Below are 23757 nucleotides of genomic sequence, written 5' to 3' on the forward strand. Positions count from 1 at the left end.
TATCACTGGATTGTCTGATGCAGACGCGATTACCTCCAGACTGCCTTCATATACAAAACTGGAATATAGCTAAGTGGGGCCATTATCAAAAAAAAACAAAACAAAGAACATCTTCCTTCTCTGAGAGGCATTCCTTCAAAGAAAATGTTGCATTAACCTTCAAAAGCCTTCAGTCTCAGAAGAAACGACATGCACATTTCATTAGTAATTTGTACAAGATATTAGAAAGTAAATAAATATATCTCTTTATAGCTTGCCTGCGAACAAATGACGAGTCAAACTCATATACACATTTTACAACTGCTATTATCACTATTTGGAAGTGATTCACAATAATAATAATAATAATAATAATGATCAAGCCCTTAATACAGCAAAAGAAGTGAGTGAGTTTAACATTTAACGTCACATCGGCAATGTTTCAGCCATATCGTGACGAGAACAAATTCGATGTTGATAAAGAATATGCGTATATTATAAACCATGTCGTCAAAAGATAGTAAAACCAACTAGACTACCACAGTTAGAATTAAAACTAGCATGTAAAGTCAAAATTAATAGCACTACTTGGACAATGCATAATATAAAACAAGCTATAGATCGCCAACAACTGAATGTAGATCACCATACTAGGGTCGATGGGGACTTCCGGTACTTTGTTACCTGCATGGACCCTAGCTGGATATACACCACCCCCATCAGCCATTGGCGATTGTGCTTAGAATTAGCCACAAATTAAAATGACAATAATACTACGATTAAAAATGTGGTAGGTTAAAATTTACTTTGAAATTTTTGTGACGTATGCTCTCAGGAGGAAAATAATTTTACAATACTTAAACCCCTTTGAGAATACAGCCACTCCACAATCTCAGTTACTAATCTAAACTACCATCATTAAACTACATGTAAGTCCAAAACATATGCATCAATATTTATCAATCAGTTCTATTTCTTTTGATAAATGATAATTAACATTATTGAAAAGGTCCTTAACACTTTTAACACTGAGATATTTATCCCTTGTGATGCAAAATCAGTAAAGAAATAGGAAAACCCCGCTAATTGTATAATTCCGATGTGAACCACTCATATATAGTGATGATGGCAGGTGTTCGCGAAGACATAAGCATATTCTCCCCCACTGACTGTATCGTCACAAACACATGCAAATGTCAATAGTTCACCTGTGAAAAACACATTAACATCACAGCAATCATGTCTTCATGCTTATGGTCTAGAGTAGTATCGCACTACTGGCTTTTACTATTTTGTAAAATGTTTTACAGTATTTGTGTATTTGATTCAGTTTTGTAAGACGCTGACGTTTGCCTCCTAACAAATACATGTTTTCATTACATGTAGAAACATGTATGCATTTGTGTTGTTATCATACCCATCTGTGAAATCTGTCATGGAAATAGTACATCTATGTTTGATTGTAGTAGACAATAGGCATTGTTAATGCACTTACTTCATGGTAAGAAATCATATGCGAATAAAAATTCAGAAACGCAATCGAAAGTCGTCATTTAGTTTGTGATAATGGTACATTTAACACTGTTATTACCATTACATTAGGAACCAAAGCCTCGTGAACACATTATATTTGATAAATATGTCACTGTCATTATCATTAGGAACCAAAGCCTCTTGAACACATTTTATCTGTAAAATATGTCCGGAATAAACACAGAGTGAAATGAGGATGAAGAGGATCAGTACTCAACCCTGAAGTTGCAGAAGGCACAAATGTGCTGCGGGTGACGGTAAATGCTGCGGCCGTTCACCTGGTACCGTTCCGCAGGCTGTGAACCGTCTCTTCCTGTATCCACTGTATTTAAGACCAGGTGTTGTTCCGTCTATATCCTCGACCATATGTACTCTAACCTTTGCATGGTCTCTCTTGCAGTTCTAGCCTATCAAAATGATTTTTGCGTCAAAATTCAGACATTGTTAATATTAGGTAATGAAAAGGTTCTTTAAACCTCAGATGCGATCAAAATAGGGCATTTTGATGAAGACTTTCAAAATGACCACCAAAACGATTTTTAGATGTTTGATGTTTTAAATATCACTACTTTGGGGGTATAATCGAGGCATGCTCCTTTATTAAGATTTAAAAGATCGTGATAAGACACTTGCCCAGAATTTCGATCAGGGTTGCAACATTGGTTGTATGGTAGTCATGTGGACATTTCACATTCTGATGTTCTAGGGACAAAAAATGTTGTCAGATGCAATTCCTTAGTTTGACTTGTACCTTGGGTTCCCGAAACTTTTCAGGTGAACAATTGTCTTTTACATACGTTTGTAATGGATGCCACCGGTATGGCTTGAGACGCTCGCCTTTTTTGTAGTCTACAGTAGTACATACATGAAGATATCGGACCTCATGCAAAAAGTAGGATTAAATAGACTTCATGAATTGAAGCCAACAATTGGTTATACCTACTTGGGTTGTCAGTCGAGTTGTTATGAGGTAATTTCACGACGATGTCGTATTGGCCACAGTAGGTTTACTCATGACTATCTGCTGTAAAACAACAGATGGAGATGGACCTCCCTTTGTGTGTCTCTTGCGACAAAGTGTTCACCATGAAGCATATTCTGCTTTACTGTGCAGACTTTTCAAATGCAAAATGTTTTCCCACGTGAGCGGGCATCTTATTGTTAACTTCCGGAGGGAAGTTGACCTGTATTATAAACTGTAACTATGTAATGTGCATGACGACTTGCTTGTTTTATATATGGTGTTTTTTTTAAAAAAAAGACACATTTGGACTTAGTATTTAAAATGTTTATGAATGCAGATTTGATCTCTTCACTATATGACTGGAATAATGTCAATGTGACGGCAAGCCCCACTAAATTCAACTCAGCTTTGAAGAAATCCACAACTGATTCAACTGCAGGATTATGATCACAAATATTGGTTCATGACCAGATGTGTAATCACATGGTATAATATCTATATATAGGACACCTACAATACACCAAAGGCACGATGGCTGTTGTGCTTATCAAACTTTTGTTAACGAAACTAACCCCCAACTGGACTATAGTACCTACTTCAGAGAGTGGTACGTTCTCAGATACACTCATTTTTCATGCCAGTATTACTCGGTAATGGCAAAATGGCATGATCAGTTTTTCAATAAATGAATGAATGAATGAATTATTTCCTCCAAAAAGGATATTCGAAGGTTACATAAACAAACATCAGTCAGTTACATATATGTACATATTATATGTATAAAAGCACGATTATTTACAAAAATGATAGTTCAGAAAGTATACATCAAGGAATCTTTTACAGAATAGATATAGTTCGAAAAATGTAGTGTGATGGTTTGCCATGCTGTTTCATGAAGGCCAGGGATGTGAAGTTTTGCACCACGAAACAGTACAAGGGCATCTTCATCATCAAGCATTTCAATAAATACATATAATTCTACGTCCAGTAGGTCAAGTAGTGTCATGTCATTATTTCTTTGGCTCATTGCAGATTCACAATGTAAAATGATGTGGGCATCTCGGTCATAGCAGTACTTATTACAAAGCATACATTCTTTTGAGAATTTGGCTTTAGAACCGACTAGTACAGCAAGTTGTATATGGTCTTTATATTCTGGGTACAGATACATTAGAGTGTAAAGTCTATGTAGACTCAGTGTTTGATGGATTACAGCATATCTGACATATCCTATCTTATGGAGAGTCTCAATTTCCATTGAGCTTCTTCATAAGAGAAGACAGAACTTACAACTATTCTGCGCCAGATTATATGACCGTGCCGTACATAAGAGATAGTCCAGTAAATACTGCGTGAGTTGATATTTAAGTGAACAGTGAGTGATAAGAATGCACAGAAGAGCGTTTTCGTTGATGAATTACAAGCGTTATTACATAATCTTCCAAGGAATAATAATCTACACTTGTCAATGTACCCAACCATTGTCCAGAGACCTAGGTTGGCACATACAGAATCTGTTGGCATACGTCTGTTTAACCCTTGAATAAATTTAGCAAAATATCGTTGGGTATTTTCCACCAGATTAATGTTTTTGCCATATAGCGTAGGCATGGTTTCACAACCATAGAAACCTGTAGGCAAAACCATTTTTTCCATATATTAACACATGTAACTGGATTTAAGTCAGTACTGTTAAGACCAATTGAGCGTAAAGAATATTTATGGCTTGCCTGGCCTTTTGACAGTTAGCGAAAACTCTATCTTTACAAGACAGATCTGATGAGAGTAGAATACCAACATATTTTACAGATGGAGTTATATTAATAGAGGTGTCGCAAAAGGAGAATGAGAGCTCAGGACAAGATTGTTTCCCTTTCCGAAAAACTACAACAGAGCTTTTCGATGCATTGTATGTTAGGCGCCATTTGGAAGCATATTCTGAAACAATATGAAGTGAATTCTGCAGCCCAGAAGGAGTGGTACTTAACAGTGTCGTATCATCGGCTAACAGGACTGATGGTACATCAATGCCATATACACATATACCATTGTTACTAAGTCTTAATTCAGTTAGTAAATCGTTTATGAAGACAAGGAAGAACCATGCAGACAAGACTCTACCTTGCCCTACACCTTGTTTTACTTCAAATGTGTCTGAGCTATTTTCGTTGTACATTACAAAAGAAGAGCTGCAGGTGTAGTTGTGATATAGTAAATTTCACATTTTACCCGTTTAACCCAAATTATGGAGTTTTAAGAATAATCCGCCATGCCAAATGCGATCAAAACCTTTCTCATTATCGAGAAAAGCTGAGAAGACTTGAGAGCCACGCTCAACATAATATGTTACGCAATCATTGAGCATAAACGTCGACATAATTGCACCATGTTCTTTTCTAAATCCAAACTGTAGAGGGTCTGGAAAGTGAGGATTAATATGACTTATATAACATTGTAGACTTGGCAGTAATAATTTTTCAAGTAGTTTCCCTATACAGGAGGTTAGGGTGATATCTCTGTAGTTTTAGGGATCACATTTTGCACCTTTTCCTTCATAAAGTGGAACTATCATACCCAGTCTAAAGAAATTGGGAAAGTACACAGCTTTCATAATTGCGTTATATAAGATGCAGAGCTTATCGACCAGCACGTCACCTCCATAGATAAGATGTTCATTGTTTACGTGATCTGGTATTTGGGATTTGGGATTTGGTACGCTTTAGATTAACCAGATGTTGTTTTAACACTAATGGCTGGATATCAGCATATAAGTACAGCGTCAGCAGCAGTAGAATCATTAGGTTATGAAATTATATCTGCCAGTTTGCTTTAAATTCATCATCAAAAGTTTCAGCATGATGTGGTATGGCGTGGTTAGCATAGTAAGCACCCCACAGAGAGTGGTGCGTTCTCAGATACACTCATTTTTCATGCCAGTATTACTCGGTAATGGCAAATGGCATGCTCAGTTTTCAATGGGTGTGGTAGCCATTTCTAGTGGGTATATAAATTACGTTTAATGCTTGGATGGTGATTCCTTCAGTTCAGCTAGCATTTGTGACTGCATGCATTATCTTCCAGTGCCCATGGAGAGTACTCAGTGGATATAATTCTTTTTTTCTTCCACAGCCTGCATGTACCACCATCTATATGCCAGCTATTGCATTCGGTTCATAGACCTATTCATATCTCTTAAAAAATACAATTAATAAACGAGCAACAATTTATGTCACATGTCAATGACGTAAACATACCCCATTTCTTTTTCAATGTCAAAGTCACATTTCTTGCTATGTGATTTACATCTTACGCCAGAGTTTCACGAGTCCATGTACGCCAACGTCTCTCTGTAATTCATGTAACTTGATCCCATCACTGCATGTCTAGGAGCCTTTCATGAGTGTGCACAAAGTTACGAACATTGAAAAAATATAACGAACCTTGCAACCCAAGTCCTATGGTTATGCACCGAAATCCATATGCATACAGTCAACAAGCAACACGATTTAAGCCTAACGAAATTGTAGTGGCGTATCTAGGTAGACGTTAGATGTGTGCTCCTGTCAACACAGCACTATACTTTTTTCACTTGGTTGTTGGTGGGTAGATGAAAGTACGTGTGTTGTAGCATGTTCACTTGTTTTTTGCCAGAACGGTTCCAATGGTGTATCGTGAATACAGTTAAGAACACACCATGTTTAAGGTGATAAATAAGGCTTCATGCACATATCAGATTCTTGAAGGTGTCCTTTGCTTTTTGTATGGCCTATCATAATCTAAACGTACTAGAGGTGCCTGTAGACAAAAATAGTAACTTCAAAACATATATCAAATAACAATTGGGATCAAATTCTGTTTATTAGGGTTCGTATTTGTAATAGTAGTACCCATACTCATAATTAAAATATGTCAAGTTAATGCGAACGTGTTTATTATTCATTATTTCAATAAAATCTCTAGCTACACGTTTGAAGGCTCCAAAAATACAATGTTTTCCTTGCCAACGATTCTCCGAGCATTAAAACTACTGGTATGGATAAAGCTAACGTTTGCTTATACGGTGGTGGTGTGTGGTCATGTGCATAGTGCCCATGTGACAAATCAGTTGAAGTTGAGGAGCTTGACTCCTGAGTTTCTTGGACTTCAGCGCCTCACAGGCAGCATGGGTTATCAGGGTAATAATGCGTTAGCGCTTTCAGCAAGCACAAGTGCGTGGAAATAGCCATTATTAACATGTTGCCTCAAGGCAATAAAGCGGCTTCAAGTTAACAGAATCGTTTTCATAAACACATTAGATAAGAAGTAATATATTGGCTCATTCTATTCATGTAACTTTTATATCGGTGGCAAACACGGAAGCATGTGTACGGTTTGATATCTGAAGATGCAAAGTGGATTTATCTCCATTTCATGCAGGTCAATACTGCCCTTATAACAACGTTGTGCAATCGATGATTCGACAGTTTGTCCTATTTTCGGTACATTTAAATCACATTCCTTCATGTTTGGTAGTGACTGTCAGTTGAACTCAGTTTCATCATGGTATACATGTGCTGCATTTCTTTGTACATTATTTTCTGAACCACTTGTTATTCGCGATAGAAAACCGTGTATTGTCTGAAAATATGCCTCGTTGCCAATATGTCGTATAACACAAGGGGCATATGATGGGCACCCTCTACACCAAGCAGGCCCATAAGTCACTCATGTCTGATTGATATTATGAGCAAAGGTCGGTGTGCGATTACAAACACAAAACCACCAAGTCTATACCATGAATTATCTAGAGTGTGGGTGCCAAATACCCAATTAAGCTGTTTATAAAGTCATGCCTTCCACAATGATTGACAGAACACTTTTTAAGATCATCTGAGAAAATATTTACTCGTAACTAAACATTTAATTCTCCTTTATGAAAAGGCAAAACAGTAGTCACATAAACATGCTCAGAATAACATTTTCAGTGTAAAATACATTTTAATTCAATACTGGAGTTACATAACTATGTTATTAGTCTATTCAGTTTTCAAAGTATCACTTTACCCTAATACAATCCACTGTGTTGCCGGTGTTACCATCACCTCCTCTCATACACACCCACCAGAAGAACCCAATACTGTATGGGTAGCGCCTCCAACAATAAACTGTTTTTACATTGTGTAACACATTCGTCTCGTATTTCTCCTCTGTGTGTCCTATTTCTTTTAGCTGAAACTTGGTTTCTTAATTTATTGCATCATGTCAGTTCACTTGTTCTCAGCAGGGCAAGTTGTAAAAGGTGCAAACAAACGTCCTGTTAGTGCAGGGCAATTTATCGTTGTGTGGCAAACCTCAACAGTTACGTGCAGACAATCATCAAAACACCAGGGTGAGGATTAGGGTTGAGTCTGTAGTTCTTAGATACGCGGGATATGTTTAAGTTTATGATAGCTGCAAGGTAACAAACAGTATGTTTGAACTCGAGCTCGTGACAGCAAATAGGCATGCATGTATTGATCATTTCAACAAGACATGTCTGTACATGGTTGTGGGATACCTGGAGTTGTTGAAGGGGACGTCGCCCAGACTGTGCGTAAATTCTTATTTTAATTATTCTTCCAGGTGACTTCAATAGTTTATACAGCAGAGTGTGTCGTTTAGGGTCTATATTTGGTCACATAATCGTTGTACGTCTATTCCTGAGTGTTTCTGTAAGGTTTCACTTACATCGGGATCTATGTAAGTGGTGCAGCTATTATTCAACACAGACAGAAATCGCTTACACACCGAAATCCTTTCGACAATATAATAGAACTAAAACTTGTCATTATCCGGTCTTTGGTTAATTAACAGACCAACCTGTCTACCAGTGAGGCAATTGTTCTTGTTGAACTAGCTAAATATTCATGTGTAATTTTGTGTGTGAATGATTACAATATCAAACTATTCTACACTTTGTAGTCATAAAGTGGAAATAATATTGTTAAATCAGATATTTGGTGTATATTTAAGGGTTTGGAGTTGTCTGTGTGGTGCGTTTGTTTGTTTATTTCTTTGTTGTTTAACGCCTCACTCAGCAATATTCCAGTTTTCTGGAAGCAATCTGTAAATAATCGATTCTTGTCCAGAAAATCCAGTAATCAACATAAGCATTGATCTACACAACTGGGACACGATGACATGTGTTAACAAAGTCATCGAGACTGACCACCCGATTTCGTCAGTCGCCTCTTACGACAAGCATGCGTTGCCGAAGACCAAGTCCAACCCAGATCTTCACGGGTCTGGCAAGTGTATCACGCGATTTGTATGAAGACGTAACAATTTTTTTATGTTAAAAGGTTCCAAATCATGCGCCCATATATTCGTTTATCTAAACATTTCCAATATGAACATACTGATCAAAGCATGACACAAATAATTTTGTTTTGATGATACAATAATCATTGTTATAAAAGCTATTTTAGTTAAGTTCAGCCTGAACCATGATGAGATGAGTTACCAACGATTGTGTCTTGTATGCTGTTTTAATACTGTAATAATCTTGTCTTAGGTCTCAACATGCCTTCTGTAACACATAGGTGTTCAGTACTTGAACAAGGGCTTGTCATGTTCAGAAAGGGACAAACATGCCCTCTATTGCATTGCTGATTCGTAAGATTTAGCTTCTGAGGAGTTGCAAGTACATCCTTTACAATCAAGGTTTTGGACAACAATATCAACTTTTTTTCTTTCACATCTCTCTTTATTACAAACAGTTGTATAGTTTTCTAAACTTATAAGTTTTGTCCTGTTACATCAATTATATTTTGTAATCCCGATTATTTTTAGGTGTTTCGAGTCTATAAAAATTCTTTATTTTCTCGTAATTTCAATTACTTTCTCATTATGATAATATTTATTAAAATTTAAAGTTTTCACCTATGACTATTTTTCGTAACTTCAATTGTTTTCTCGAAGTTTTGAGTTTGCAAATAAACTTGAAATACCTGCAGAATGATGAAATTACGAGAAAGTAAACAAACAGTCGAGATAACATTTGAAATGTCATAACAAATAATTGAATAAGGAAACATTTCGACATAAGATTGATGCTACCAATGTGCCACCTTTAGCCTACCGTATTGCCGCTAAAGAATCCGAATATTATTATAGTACTGGAGACATTTCCTATATCCCCTCCAGTTCTGTTATTTGAGTAATACAGTCTTGCTGATGTGGTCTTTGTTTACATTTAGATTTGTGTGTTCATTTTTACCATAACCAGTAATTACCTGTAGGTATTGTAAATAATTTTCTTATGTGATTTTGACTGATTGTTATCAATACACTATTCCTTCACGCCACTACTCTCTCACAGTTAAGCCATAACTCACAAGATTTAACACTGGACAGATAACTTCGATTTTGCTAAGTACCTGGAGATTAGTTGTGTCGTACTAAGAATGTTTTATTATCGTTTCTGAATTACATCGTGCACGGATAATCCCATGACTTTATAAAACTAAGGCCTGTAATCTCCGTTTCACTGCAATAAATTTTGAACCGATGCACTGAGGTCTTTGACAATCGTTTATTTGATTTATCTGAAGTGCACCTTAATGCCTCGTTGGCGTGATACTTGATTTTATAAGTTGAGTCTGCACCCACTAATGCTTTGTGTCACGTTCTCCATGTCGAAGTGTAAGCATAGTTTTCGAACATGTAAATTAACGTGAGGCTGTTATGCTCCTTTTACTCATCAATACAGTTTACAACAACACTGTATTGTTATATTAATTGCAGCATATGTAAAATATGACACTATATATGCACCATAGAGCTATCATTTCGAAACATCATTCTAAGTGTTGATACGTGTATGGAGCTGTCGTGAGTTTCATGTATGTTCCTTTTACTCATAATTATAGTTGAACACCACTCTGTATTGATGTAATAATTTGTAAGCGGTATTGAGATAATTTATACACATCATTCCAAGTTAAAGACATATGCTATGAACAGCCCTGTATGACAGACAAATTGAATCTGGATTTGGAAAATGTCCATAAAAGGATATGCTTGCCTTTTGAATTGATATAGCTGTGACATGATTGGTGGTCACCAACAATTGTGTCTTGTATTTTGTTTTAAATACTTGCATCTTCACTAACCTCTTACATTCCTCAATATGGCTTCTGTAACATGTACCTCTGTAAGAGCTTAAGGTACTAGGTACTTCACCAACTGTCACAACTATATACCACCTGTCTTTCACCACTTGTTCAGTACTAAGTGTTCATATTGACATGTGTCTGTGGACACCGACCATAAATCAAGGCTAGGCACCACGTTCATGACATATTTAACAACGGGGACCGCCTGTGGAGAATAGGTCTTAAGATACGTCTTAGTGGGGGTTTCTTGCCACGGCAATGCTGATGACACGAACTCCCATGAGTGTGAAAAGGCCAACAAACAATTGGTGTTCAGAATAGACAGACGTTCATTGCATAGGGTTTCAGTCCAGACCCTATGCATTTCCCTCTCAAAGAAAACCAAAATGTGTGTAATTCAATGTTAAAGGACTTCAATGTTATTTAAAATGTCAATTCTGCCTTTACAGAACTCTTTGTTGACAGGACTTTCATTTTGGCTTTACACACAACAGATATTGGGCTGTTGAGAGATCAATACCTCGAACCATTTGATGTTTCAGGGTCCAGGTATATGTCTTCATGATTTGTTTCTTTTCTTGACGGCACTCAATAATATGTATGTATTTGTTTACAAAAAAGCCATGTACTGTATACAATAACAGATTCTATCCATAACTGAAGGATGATCAGTATATAGTATCATTAGGTATCCAAATGCATATGCTTTGACTGCCAGTTCAGTTTGTAAAGAACTCATATAAGCATATAGATACTCACATAATGTATAAACTGGTACTTTTTTGTGTGCCATATGTACATTGGTGTAGGACAACAAAGACCTCGGATTCACGGAAACAAGTAATGTCTGATATATCCTATTTTTAACTTTAGATTCCAATATACGCATGTACAATAGAGTCTCCTACCTAACTGTCAATTGTTGGTTTGTGTTCCAATCTTCCTTAGCAACCACAAAGGTAGACATGTACATGATGATAACGGAATAACCATCAGTAATTTTAGATTAGCTCTTGAAGAAGGAAGAACGTTTCCTCAAGACTGTAAATACTTGTTTAATAGCCGTGGCTAGATTTCGTAAGCACATACGTCGCCATGTCTCAGTTAATCACGTCAACCGGAACCCCAAAACCATTTCAGAAGTATCATTAATAATATGCTGTTTCATAATTGTTGATGAAGATGGACATTAGAAGTATGGATAAGATGTATGGGTCAATTGTTTCATGCCTCTCAGACAAGTGGATAGGGCAAGGTCAAGTCCAAACACTGATATAAGTTGTCAAACGTAATTTCACTGCAAAATTACAGGTCGTACATATGGACCTTATGGTTATATTAACAACGAATATTGATTAAATGTTCCATGAAAAGTACCAGTCTAAACTTCAAAATACATAATAGATGGATATTCCAATTAAACAAGGCATGATAGGAAGCGTAAATATCCACATTATCAAACATTCGTTACTAATTTCATGTGGTTTAAATTTTGGTTCCTTTCACGAATTTTAGAGTTTTGAAAGAATAAGTTTGAAATTAAGAAAACATAATGAAAACTTAATGCAATCTGTGCAAGTGTACAGACACAATGCAGTAAACTCTGAACTCAGATACATCTGGAATGAAGTAGTCACACTGAAGGAAAACGTATAAGCCAAGCTTAATCAGTTGTCTGACCATACGTCCCACTTGAGATCACAGTTTGAAGACTAAGTATAATAATGAAATAATTAAGTAATTCAGATAAGCCTTATTACAATCATGGCCATAAAACTACCACTGAACAATATGAATGGTCATGCTTTAATACAAATTCAATGTTTGTAGAATTACTGTCCAAAATCATTACACTTGTTACTACACTGTTAACATATAAATGTCATCTAAAATGTTCTCTATTGAAAATATATACGGATTTTGAGAAGACTCGTAGTGAACTTTAATATTCAATTGTCACTCATTAAAGAAAATGCATTGTAAGATTCTTCTCAGTTGTACATATTGTTTGTAGTTTCTGTAGTCACATGTATACTACCTATCAAAAGTTTAGACTCACTTAAAACACTAACTATATGTTATGTGTATACATATGGTTACATCGAAGATGAATTTCTCCACAATCGTGAGGGAACCAACTGCAAACCTTATGTAGATGAATGCACTAGGATCATGCATCAAATTGCTGAAAGCATGTGCAAATATCGAACATGTGAACTACTACGTTTTGGTGTAAACGTTTAGTTAAGAATTCGTCAATTGTCGTTGAATTTGATCATTTATTGAACTCATGACAGTAATCTTTTCAACATTACGAATTTGTATTACAATGCATCAGTTCGTGTGTAAACAACACCTTTAATCAGAATGGAATATTTTGCAAAATCTAAATAACGGTTGACTGAAGTAAGTGGCTACATTTACACTAGTGAGTCTAAACTTTTTGATGGGTAGTATATATCAAAAGACGTGATGCATAGCTGAACACCTTGAGAAAAGCTATGGTTTTTTATGACAAAAGTGTTCTCAAGTTATTTGTTTTCTTCATTTCATAGTTTATATAGCAGAGATCAGTATACTTGGTAGGATTAGTGACAAAAGCCTCCCATGTGAAAATATTGATATTGTTCATTCAGCTACGATGCTTTGCTGACCAACTATCCTTTTACCCTATGCTATTTTAGGTATTGGTATATTCTTTGCTCGTGAGTTAAAGTACTATAATTGACTGACTGACTGACTGAGTTTGGTTTTACGCCGCTTTTAGCAATATTCCAGCAACATCACGGCGGGGACACCAGAAATGGGCTTCACACATTGTGCCCATGTGGGGATTCGAACCCAGGTCTTCGGCGTGACGAGCCAACGCTTTAACCATTAGGCTTCCCCAACGCCCCTACTATAATTGAAATTTTTAGTATAGAGCTTCGGCCATCAACAACGTTGAAATATGGTGAAACCTTCACGTCTGAGTAGTAAACATGCACAGTCACCCACACAACAGTGTCTGCCAGTATGATGATGTCATGAGTAGGCAGACATATGGGTATTTGACTTATAGAAAAAACATATCACTCAAACGTCTCGTAGCACCTTGCGCACCTGTGGCGAACACAAAAATCAACATCGGTCGCTATGACATCCGCCCTATATAAAAGACAAGCGCAACCGAATCTAGACGTGTAGCGGTCTTAGAGAGGATAGAACGGCGCTGACAAACATGAAAGGTCTTACACAAACGGTTTTGTTTCTGGGTAAGTGACGCTTGTCATATACGTCGTAAATATGTTATTTGACTTTCAGAAAATAATCTTAGCTTGCGCTCGATGCATTGACTAATGTTACACGTGATGAATACAAGCTGGAGTAAATATGAAATAAATCCTTGTTATTTACTAAACTATTCACATAAAACTTAATAAATGTATTGTCTTTCCAGTATTTTGTATTTTGTAACTTGTGGTCTTTAATCTCAGTTTAGGGCTATGATTCAAGCATAAAAATGAAGCAAACGTGCAATTACTCTATGAGTGTTCCTGGGAAGAGAAGGTTCAGTGTTTTTCATGTTTACCAAAGTCATCTTGTAGAAATACTTTTTGACAGTTTCAGACTCGACTGATAATTGCAATAAGTAACCCCCAAAATAGAATGCAACTACATAACGTCCGTTCTTAAAATGACCAAACATATTATTCTCTTCCAGGTGTTGTCGCAACCATGTGCGGGACACTCAGTATGGCTGATTGCAGTGGAGACTCTACATGCAGTGGACACGGAACCTGTGAACTGGCTAAAACGTGCACCTGCGACACTGGTTTCATTGGTGACTTGTGTGAATATGGTAACTCATATCTATTTTTATTAACTTTCATGACATTTATCAGAAAGAAAATGAAATCTGGAAAGTTTGTTTTAGGTCATCGCTTGGAATTAAAACTACCACCACAATGCGTGATTAAAATGTCAAGGAAAAAAAGTAATGCTGAATCACTTGTTCTTGTTTGTGTACTTTTTGTGTGAAACGTGTCAGACCTTACCGCCACCCCCCTGGTCTCGTCATTGTTTGATAGAGATTCACATACAAATGCTCAAGTCATAATCAGAATCATGTATTTTCTAGTAGTACTGTTTTATGATAATAGAAATGTATTTTTCCCCTTTCAAGTGCACACAAATATTTTGAAAATGGACGTAAAATGATCAAGCACATAGAGCACACAGAGCACACAGAGCATTAAACACTGAATAGCGCAACAAACAATAGGTGGATATAGAAAACTATCAAAGTACAATTATATATGTGCACAAATAACTAAATCAAATCTAGTGGGACGTCAAATCGAAGTTTCGATAGTAAATTTACCATGCATCAAATAGACAATAAAAAGGAAATCTGAAAACACATACTACTTTGTATATTTTATGGGTTTTTTTAACTATTCGAGCAAAGTTAAAGCAATACCACGGCGGGGGACACCAGATATGGGCTTCACATATGGTACCCATGTGGTATAATAGAACGCTGGTCTTCAACGGGACGGTAGACGCTATAACCATTACACTACTTTACCCCAACACCCAGGTTTTTTCTATTTATATCAGATATGAATATATCAATATATTCATGATGATGTCAAATAAGGTTTAACATGTAACGGTCAGCAATATATTTCAGATGATCCATGCCTACCTGATCCATGTAATGGCAAAGGAAAATGTACACCTGATTCTTCGGACCGTACTAAAGATGTCTGTACTTGTGATGCAGGCTACGGCGGAGATAAATGCAACCTCGGTAAACATATCTGCCATTACATGTTTGTTTCAAAGGAGATATAATGAGCTAATAGCAAATATACCTAAATTATGTGTCACTTAACTGATCTGGGCATGTTCGCCGGACGGCATGTTCTCATTTCGCCTACATCCCAATTCGCCTACAGTTTTAAAACAACATTTCACGGTCTGTTGACTGTTGATTACGCAATGGTAAACTAGTGGCACCCCTATGATCGAAAAGTGGACTCTTCTAGTTGAAGTAGTTGAAGGAAAAAGACATTTTCTAAAAGAATATATTTCTGTTATTTATTTACTCAGCTATTTGTCATTTCCGATTACGATGATATTCACATCATGTCACATCATATAACATCATATCACATTGATGTTAAGGAAGTTTACTTGTGCGGATGTCCATTCTCACTTCATCACGAACACGTTGTCTCAATCTGGTGAGGAGTCTGGTCTCTTCTTCATTCACCAGAGGAGGGTGGTTGTGCTCTGTGACGGAAGATATGTGGTCGCCAGTGGTACTGCATTAACCTTGACATGTATCTATGACGCACTTCCTGTGTGTGCATGACTACTTGTCTCATAACATTCAGTCGATACTTGTGGCCATCATGTAGTACCTGTCTTCACCCTCTCTGAGACAAGTTGAACTCTGCCTTCTGCAGGTTAGCCATCATAACTGTCAGTGCTTGGCGAACACTCCGTTTTATATGGTTAAGTTGGTTTTAAAGCCTATTAGTAAAGAGTATTTTATTTATAAAATTGTTTGAACTTCTTGGTGGATGCACCAATCCTCTTTACTCAACTGCATATCCTTATAACAACTGAGTATTTTACAGTGAGAAATTAACTACATCTCATAATTGCTTTTACAATTTAGCCTGTGCATTAATCCCTTTCATCTTATTTTAACTGAACTGAACTGAACTTTATTTCAACTCAGGCCGCAGACAGCGGCATATGAGGTTACATATGTGTTACTATGAAATATATCCATATAGTTATATACAATGTGTGTGCAGTCGAGTATTTCATATATGCAGATGAATAAGTAATGCAGTATATATATAGATAGATTGCAACTCTATCCGCAAATAGATTGAATAAAGATAATAGAAATATTTAGATGGAGTATTCTTACCGACGATTCTTAAAAACATTTATAATAATATTACAGACAAAAGAGAGTTTTCTAAGAATACCTGTCTTATTGTTATTGAATAATGTATACATTTTATGAAAATTTGGTTTGGAATAAAAATATGGCTTTAAATATTTAACTCTTGCATTTATAAGGTGAGAACAAATAAATAAATAATGAAATTCATCGCCAATGTCGTAACCATTACAAAGTTTACACATTCTATCACGTTTTGAATATTGCTCCAAGTGGCCTGTTTCAATGGGGTAGTTACGATTTGCTGTTTCATAACGTAACAATGCCTTTGAACAATTATCATTTAAAATATCCAAATATTTACTCAAACTTAAATCAACGTTAGATAACGAGCTATATAAGATACCTTTTGATGAATGTTCTACCGTAGACAACCACACTTGCTTATACGCATCTTCTAGTTTACATTTAACTGTAATGTTTAGTTTATTCAAATGTTCAAAATTTTGGGAATTCCAGATATAACCAAGTCCAATTTCGTCAAAAATATTTTTAATGTTCATTATCCATTTATGCTTACTTTTTCCAAAATGTGTGTCGTTAAAAGTAAGTTAAAGATGAGTAAGGATAATTTGGAAGATTTACCTGATTAGTATGGCACTGACCAGTGAGTCAGGTTCATTATCAGAGTAGGGGTGCATTTTCTAATCCCAATTAGCCAACATTATTTTTGCATGCGAAATGGGATGTAGGCAAACTGAGATGTAGGCGAATAGAGACTAAACCCGCCGGACTTTGCGCCCAAGCTGAAGATGTCAATCAATGGACTGTCTGATCAAGGCTTCCGTATTTACAGACGTTCGGTATACAGCTGAAACTTTGCTGGTACAACAAACAGAGAAACTAACTACTGCTTTAAAGAAAATGATTACGGTTCCCTTTGGAGCGAAGATATTAATGAAATTATAAAAACAATATTATCGTTATGACAGTTAACAGTCATATTACCGTGAATAACATACCCCGACTCTTGATATATACTTCCCATCAAAGGTTTAGACGCACTTAAAACACTCACTTTATGTTATGTATATATATATATGGTTACATCGAAGATTGATTTCTCCACTGCAAACTTATGCAGATGCATTGCACAACGATCATGCATTAACTTGCTGAAAAGCATGTGGAAAATATCGTGCATGTGATCAGCTACGTTTTGGTGTAACGTTTTGTTAAGAATTCGCCAATTTTTCATTTATTGAACTCATGACAATAATCTTTTCAACGTTATGAATTTGTTTTACAATAGACCAGTTCATGTGTAAACAGTACCTTTGTTTTAGAATATTTTTGCAAAATTTAGTTTAGAACGGTTGCCTGAAGTAAGTGGCTATATTTACACTAGTGAGTCTAAACTTTTGATGGGAAGTATATATAAACGTCGCCTGGTATATATTTCTACCCATGAGGTAGTGACAACACTTTTAACGTATGTGGCCAAAGACTTAATGTAGTTCTTTCCCGAGAGACGTTTCTTTGAATTATTTGTATGTGACTTAGTCACGGACAAAAAGTTATTTCTTTACAGGGGTAGACATTGGCAGTAGAAATATAGCAACAACTAATCCTAGGTCATAGATTCGGTTGTAGTCGGTTTAACTACTTGTTTGTCTGGTTCACTGGTTTTACTGGTAAAAGCATGTAGGTGCAATCTCAATCAAATGCTCAATTTAAAACTAATATGCATGATTCCTTGTTACAGCGCCACTATGCACGGATGATGCAGGTTGTCTCAGTGGTGGAACCTGTGACAAAAGCAGTGGCCAGTATGTTTGTGACTGCGCCCCAGGTTATGGGGGCGACACATGCAATCAGGGTATGATAATATAGATCACCATATGTTTTATATCAGGCAATCTGATGTTATTATATACACTGCAATTCCTTCCAGGCATTCATCTTTACAGCTGCACATAATGCTACTCTATAGATTTATGAGGACTAGATTTGAATAACCACTATATATGTCCAACAGCGTTCCAGATGCAGATATCTATCTTGGAAACTAAAATGTGTGAGAAGAGCTGAAATAGTCGAAACATATGTATATATGTTCCCAACTGCTTTTAATATATTATCTTATTTCAAATACCTTAATCGTTTTTCTTCCATGTTCTAAATAAAGACAGCGTTACGAACCAAATTAACCAAGATTACAGGGACGGTCCATGCAGCTGCAAGTTTTATATCATATTCTCATTGTAAGTTATGCATTCCTTGTTACAGAGCCACTATGCGATGCTGATACAGATTGCCTCAATGGTGGAACCTGTGACAAAAGCAGTGACCAGTATGTTTGTGACTGCGCCCCAGGTTATGGGGGCGACACATGCAATAAAGGTATCATCATATAGATTGTGATCATCTTAGGCAAAGATAATTTGTGGGAAAATTATGTTTCATGGTTGCTCTGATGCAAGGCAATCTGGTGTTATTATTCGGTCTACAATTCTGAGCATTCCGACGATCTTCAAGTGATAAAGGAATATTTTCAACGATCCTTAAGAAAACGTCACATGAAATGAATACAGAGTGAAAAATGTTTTGTTTCCTTCTGAATCTGATTTCATGACTGAATGGTATTGGGTGGGCGATGATTTGGAATATGATTACTTTGAGTACAGGTTTTAGCAGGAAATGGGTAATGAAAGAGGAGAACTGTGTTTCAGCACGCCTTTAGAAATACTTACATGAAAACATGTTATATTTCATAAAGTACTGACAAAATTATTGTTGCCTGTATCAATGACAATCTACAGATGGTACAAGCAAAACACTGACATGAATGTACTCTATTTCAGCATCTGGTGCTGCTAAGCTATCGGTACACATATGGAAGCTTGCTGTTATTGCTGTCCTCACAAAGCTGAGCCTCAACTGAAGACCACAAGACCTTACTTTATGCTAGACGTGTTTATTTTGTCTGGAGTGAACATTAGGCACATGTTGCGTTAATAATTGGTTGATTAATTGTCGTTAAGAGATTGAAAGTGGTTACATCACTATCAATCAGTGTGTTATTTGGTAGTCTTAGTAGACAGGAAATACTTGGTGGGTTTTCTGATGACATTAACGAATTATCCCAATAACCAATTTGAAATGTTCTTCAACATAATTATCTTAACACATATCTCTGGCCTGCCCATCAGTGATTCTGGTCCTCGTCTGTTTCATGACAATGTAATTACCTCACTGCAGGCAAGAAGACAAAATTCTCCCCTGTCTACCTTTAGGCCATTGATGACATGTTACTGATGACGTGGACCTGTCCCCAGTGACCACTGACACAGAGTAAATGTTATCTACTTCTTATCTACAGTGACAGTGAGTGTCACCTACCAGCCAGAAGTGTGTTATCATGATGAATAGTACATGCATGGTGATCATTTATAATAAAATAAGGAAGCATGCATTTTAATGTGTAATCGTGTTTATTTGAAACGTGTCTTTCCACAAATGTGCCAGGAAAACCCCCATCTTGACTAAACACTGAAGTGTTGGATCGCCTTTACTTCAGCCACACAGGATAGTGAACACGTAACAGGCATTTGACATCAATTTAGCAGCGCCACAACACGAGCTATAAACTATCAGCATCCAAACCTAATACGTCATTCGGTACATCTAAAACTCTTAATGACATGATCATACATGGATTTTCAGTAACGGCTGTCCCACAGCCTCTAATAAACTTTTGAACCAGCCCACTGGGTCAGTTGGATACTTTCTTGTCGTCCTAGGCGACTGCGTGGGATGTTGCTTATAATATCACTCACTGATTTGTCTAGTCCAGATTCGATAATATGTTTTATGCTGTCATCTCTTGATGGCGCATACAGATTCACCTTGGACAAGGGAAATAATCCTGAAGATGTTACATGAAGCGAACGTACAATATTTTGCGTTTGAAGAAGATGTTACAAGCATTACATTACACTGCAACATGCATTCTTCCTCGTCATCATCCGCAAACTCTTGTGAGGCAGTATCTATGATCGATCTTTCTGATACAGTATATTTATGCCTATTTGCGGGTGCCATATTTTGCAGCAGACAAACAACACCTTTTGCTTTTTGTGTTGTGTACATAATCACGGCACCGGTCATGTGAAAGGAGATAACGGCTTGTCAAATGCTGCTTCGCTTATCGCATCACTTTTTGCAAGAAAGATACATACCTGTTAAGGGCATTGCTATTTGCAACAGTAACGCACCGAATTTTAAGCTGTTTCACGAAGAGGAAAGTCGTACTCGTCTTAATAATAAACTATATATTACACCTTTTAAACCGTCTAAATTACGTTGTGATTTTGATATGCCTTTGTTTTCAACAGTCAATATATAAGGGGCATCTAGAGTTCTGCTCAAAACTCCGTTTGAAACTTGATAATTGTCAATAAATCAGTTTGACAGTATTAATTAGAATGATGTCCTGTTAAAACTAATATATTTGTACCCTAGCAAATGGTCGAATCGTCACCAGTGCTACATCCCATGGTTATTTCAGTATATTTGCCAGTAATTCATACCACTGCTGATTAAAAGGTTCAGGACATTAATTATTAGTCAAAAATGAAAGCAACTTTTATCTGAAAAGGAAAAGAATATGTGAAATGCTGGACTTCCCCATTGGCGAAGAAATATTTTGCGAAAACACAAGCATCTCCATGTACACTTATTGTGCACACTTCCTTGCGTGCTCATTTCTTTATGCATATGACTCGTGTTGGCAAAGATCAGAACAAGGTAATCTGACCAAGAAGTTTGACTTTAGCTTCAGGTATATCAATTAACTATCGTTTAATAACCATCAGTAGTCAGTTCCATTCCAATGATTTACCAATTATAGGAGGCCAGTGAGCCACCCTGTGTGTGTGTCACGTTTACATCTGTGCATACAAATCTGAGTGGTAAAACACTCTTCAAAGGTCATATTACTAGGGTGTGATTTAAAGTTTACAATGTCGAGCATCATATCATTGACTAGCCTTTGCATGTGTTTATGACGGGTACCATCGGTGGGTAGGATACTCACATTTGATGTCGCCGAATAACATCTGTCATAATTACTATTTGATAGTGGTTCATTTGCACATTGTTAAGACAGTTGTACACTTGACCCTGCTCTTTTCTTGAAAGGGTTCCATTGCTATCATTCACCATGTGTGTCAAGTTGATGGTGTTGGAAAGTTGTCACATTTAGTTGATAGCTTCTGTCACTCTTTAACTTTATGCATTCTTCTAGATAACAGATAAGACCGATTCAATCGTGCTTTTTACTTTTTATCTCAGGTGGGTGATTCAGTGGAAGGCAATTGACTGTTAAGCCGTTTTGTGAAATAATTTAGATATCAAGTTCAATACTGATTTTGCCAAATAAAACAGTAAAACGTTTTCTCAGTAAAACTCAGATGACATTTACAACTTTATGCGGATTCGAAAATTGAATGATCACTGCTGTACCGCGAAACCATAATACAGACTTGCACATGCTCTACACTTGGTATCGATGAAAAAAGGTGCAGGTAGGCAGCCTTTTCTTATTTTTCCGCCCAACCTTTTTCTATAGGTAAATTATTCCTTGAAACAATGCAATAACTGTATCTCTTTATCCAATTTGAGTTAGTGAGTCTGGTTTTACGCTCCGTTCAGCAATATTCCAGCAATATCACGGCGGGGACACCAGAAATGGGCTTCACACATTGTGCCCATGTGGGGAATCGAATCTGGGTCGTTACATTGCTTTAACCATTAGGCTACACCTACTCCCCACGTGTACATGACCACCACGTGATATCGATGGACAGACCTAGTAATGGGATATTGGAAGTATGTTAGCTATCAAAGAAAAGGTCTGCACTCTCACTGCACGGTTCGTTACAGCTAAACAAAAATGGTTTAAGTGAGAATGAACACATATCCTCATCCACGTCAAATCCACAACTGTGAACTCGTTGAAGCAGCCTTAAAATGACTGTCCTTGACTTTTAAAAAATTTCCAGAGAGAGCCAACATGTCTCCTCTTTCACGTCAAATATACAACTGACCGCCTCCGTGGTGTAGTGGTTACAGCGTCCACCCGGAGAGCGGAAGGTCGCGGGTTCGATCCCCGACCGCGTCATACCAAAATACGTTAATATATGGTACTTGTTGGTCCCTGCTTGGCGCTCGGCATTAATGGGTACAACAAGGACTGGTCGGCTCGGAGTCAGTATAATGTGTCTGAGTGGGGTATTCATGCTTCACTGCGGCATGGTATCTCAGTGGGCTAGCACTATAAAACCAGCTTCAGTCTGGGCTAGTACAAGCAGCTGCACATACACATAAACATGCATGCACGTCGTCATATGAGCGAAGTATTCTCAAGCACGACGTTAAACCCAATTTCACCTCACCTCACCTCAAATCTACAACTGTAAACTCATTGAAGCAGCCTTAAAATTGGAAACAACCTTTGAAATGACTGTTCTTGATTTGTCACAGTTGAACGAAATTGGTTTCAGAAAGAATCAATACATCTCCTTATGCATGTCAAATCAACAACCGTGAAATCTTTGAAGCAGCCTTGAAGTGACTGTTCCTGATTTGTGGTCACTGGTAGTGTATGGACAAATTTCGTTTAACTGGAAATAATACGCATTCTATTATTACATGTATTACACGTACATATACCTACGTCAACCGCATAGAGAGGCAGGCTTTTGTTTTCCTGTTCAATGTATTTTGCGAACGTAACGACGAGAAGAGATACTTCGACTCAAGGAAGTACAAAGGAACAACTCTTGGAGGCATTCGATCCCAGAGCAGATGTTGTCATGATGTTTAATGTGGCCAAAGCGCCATTTACAGACTATAGGTCCGATATCAACACCTCGGGTGACCAGTCAGATGCGGTAGAACCACTTGTTACAACCGCCGGCCAAGACCGCTACATACAGGCACGCCATCTACCTGAAAGAATGACCACGGCAATATTAACCGCTTCGATTATACAGGGCATGCAGAGAATGTCGGAACAGACGGTGCCATCTTGCACCTCGACATCGTCAACAGCGGCACCAATGGTGGTAGCATTTGTGTCTGATTCAACGACGCGTCTAGAGTTGTGCTGTGTCGTCCTGGTAGAAGATGGCGAGGTATACAGACGTCATAGACGCAAACTGCACCCAGGAAGT

At 37.1% G+C, this 23757-nt stretch overlaps 1 protein-coding gene and 1 long non-coding RNA gene across 10 annotated transcripts in view; both read left to right on the plus strand.

Moving 5' to 3' along the window:
• LOC124269093 (adhesive plaque matrix protein 2-like) overlaps window positions 1-19994 on the plus strand; it is a 124905-nt gene extending 104911 nt beyond the window's left edge. For 7 of the 9 annotated variants that reach the window (XM_046704105.1, XM_046704114.1, XM_046704103.1 and 4 more), the window contains 2 exons: window positions 18809-18922; window positions 19384-19994. In XM_046704105.1, the coding sequence (XP_046560061.1) occupies window positions 18809-18922; window positions 19384-19463 (194 nt within the window). In that variant the 3' untranslated portion in view covers window positions 19464-19994. Of the gene's footprint in view, window positions 1-18284; window positions 18309-18808; window positions 18923-19383 lie in introns of all 9 variants that reach the window. The other 2 variants (XM_046704115.1, XM_046704112.1) reach the window with 2 other exon arrangements.
• Window positions 13800-15334, plus strand: LOC124269099. The gene is made up of 3 exons (XR_006896423.1): window positions 13800-13865; window positions 14315-14452; window positions 15287-15334. It is a non-coding gene; the product is annotated as an uncharacterized LOC124269099 (long non-coding RNA).
• Window positions 19995-23757: the final 3763 nt, after the last annotated feature.

This window comes from Haliotis rubra, unplaced genomic scaffold (genome assembly GCF_003918875.1).
Source record: "Haliotis rubra isolate DU_JTF1 unplaced genomic scaffold, ASM391887v1 Scf142, whole genome shotgun sequence".
In the NCBI taxonomy this organism is placed as follows: Eukaryota; Metazoa; Mollusca; class Gastropoda; order Lepetellida; family Haliotidae; genus Haliotis; species Haliotis rubra.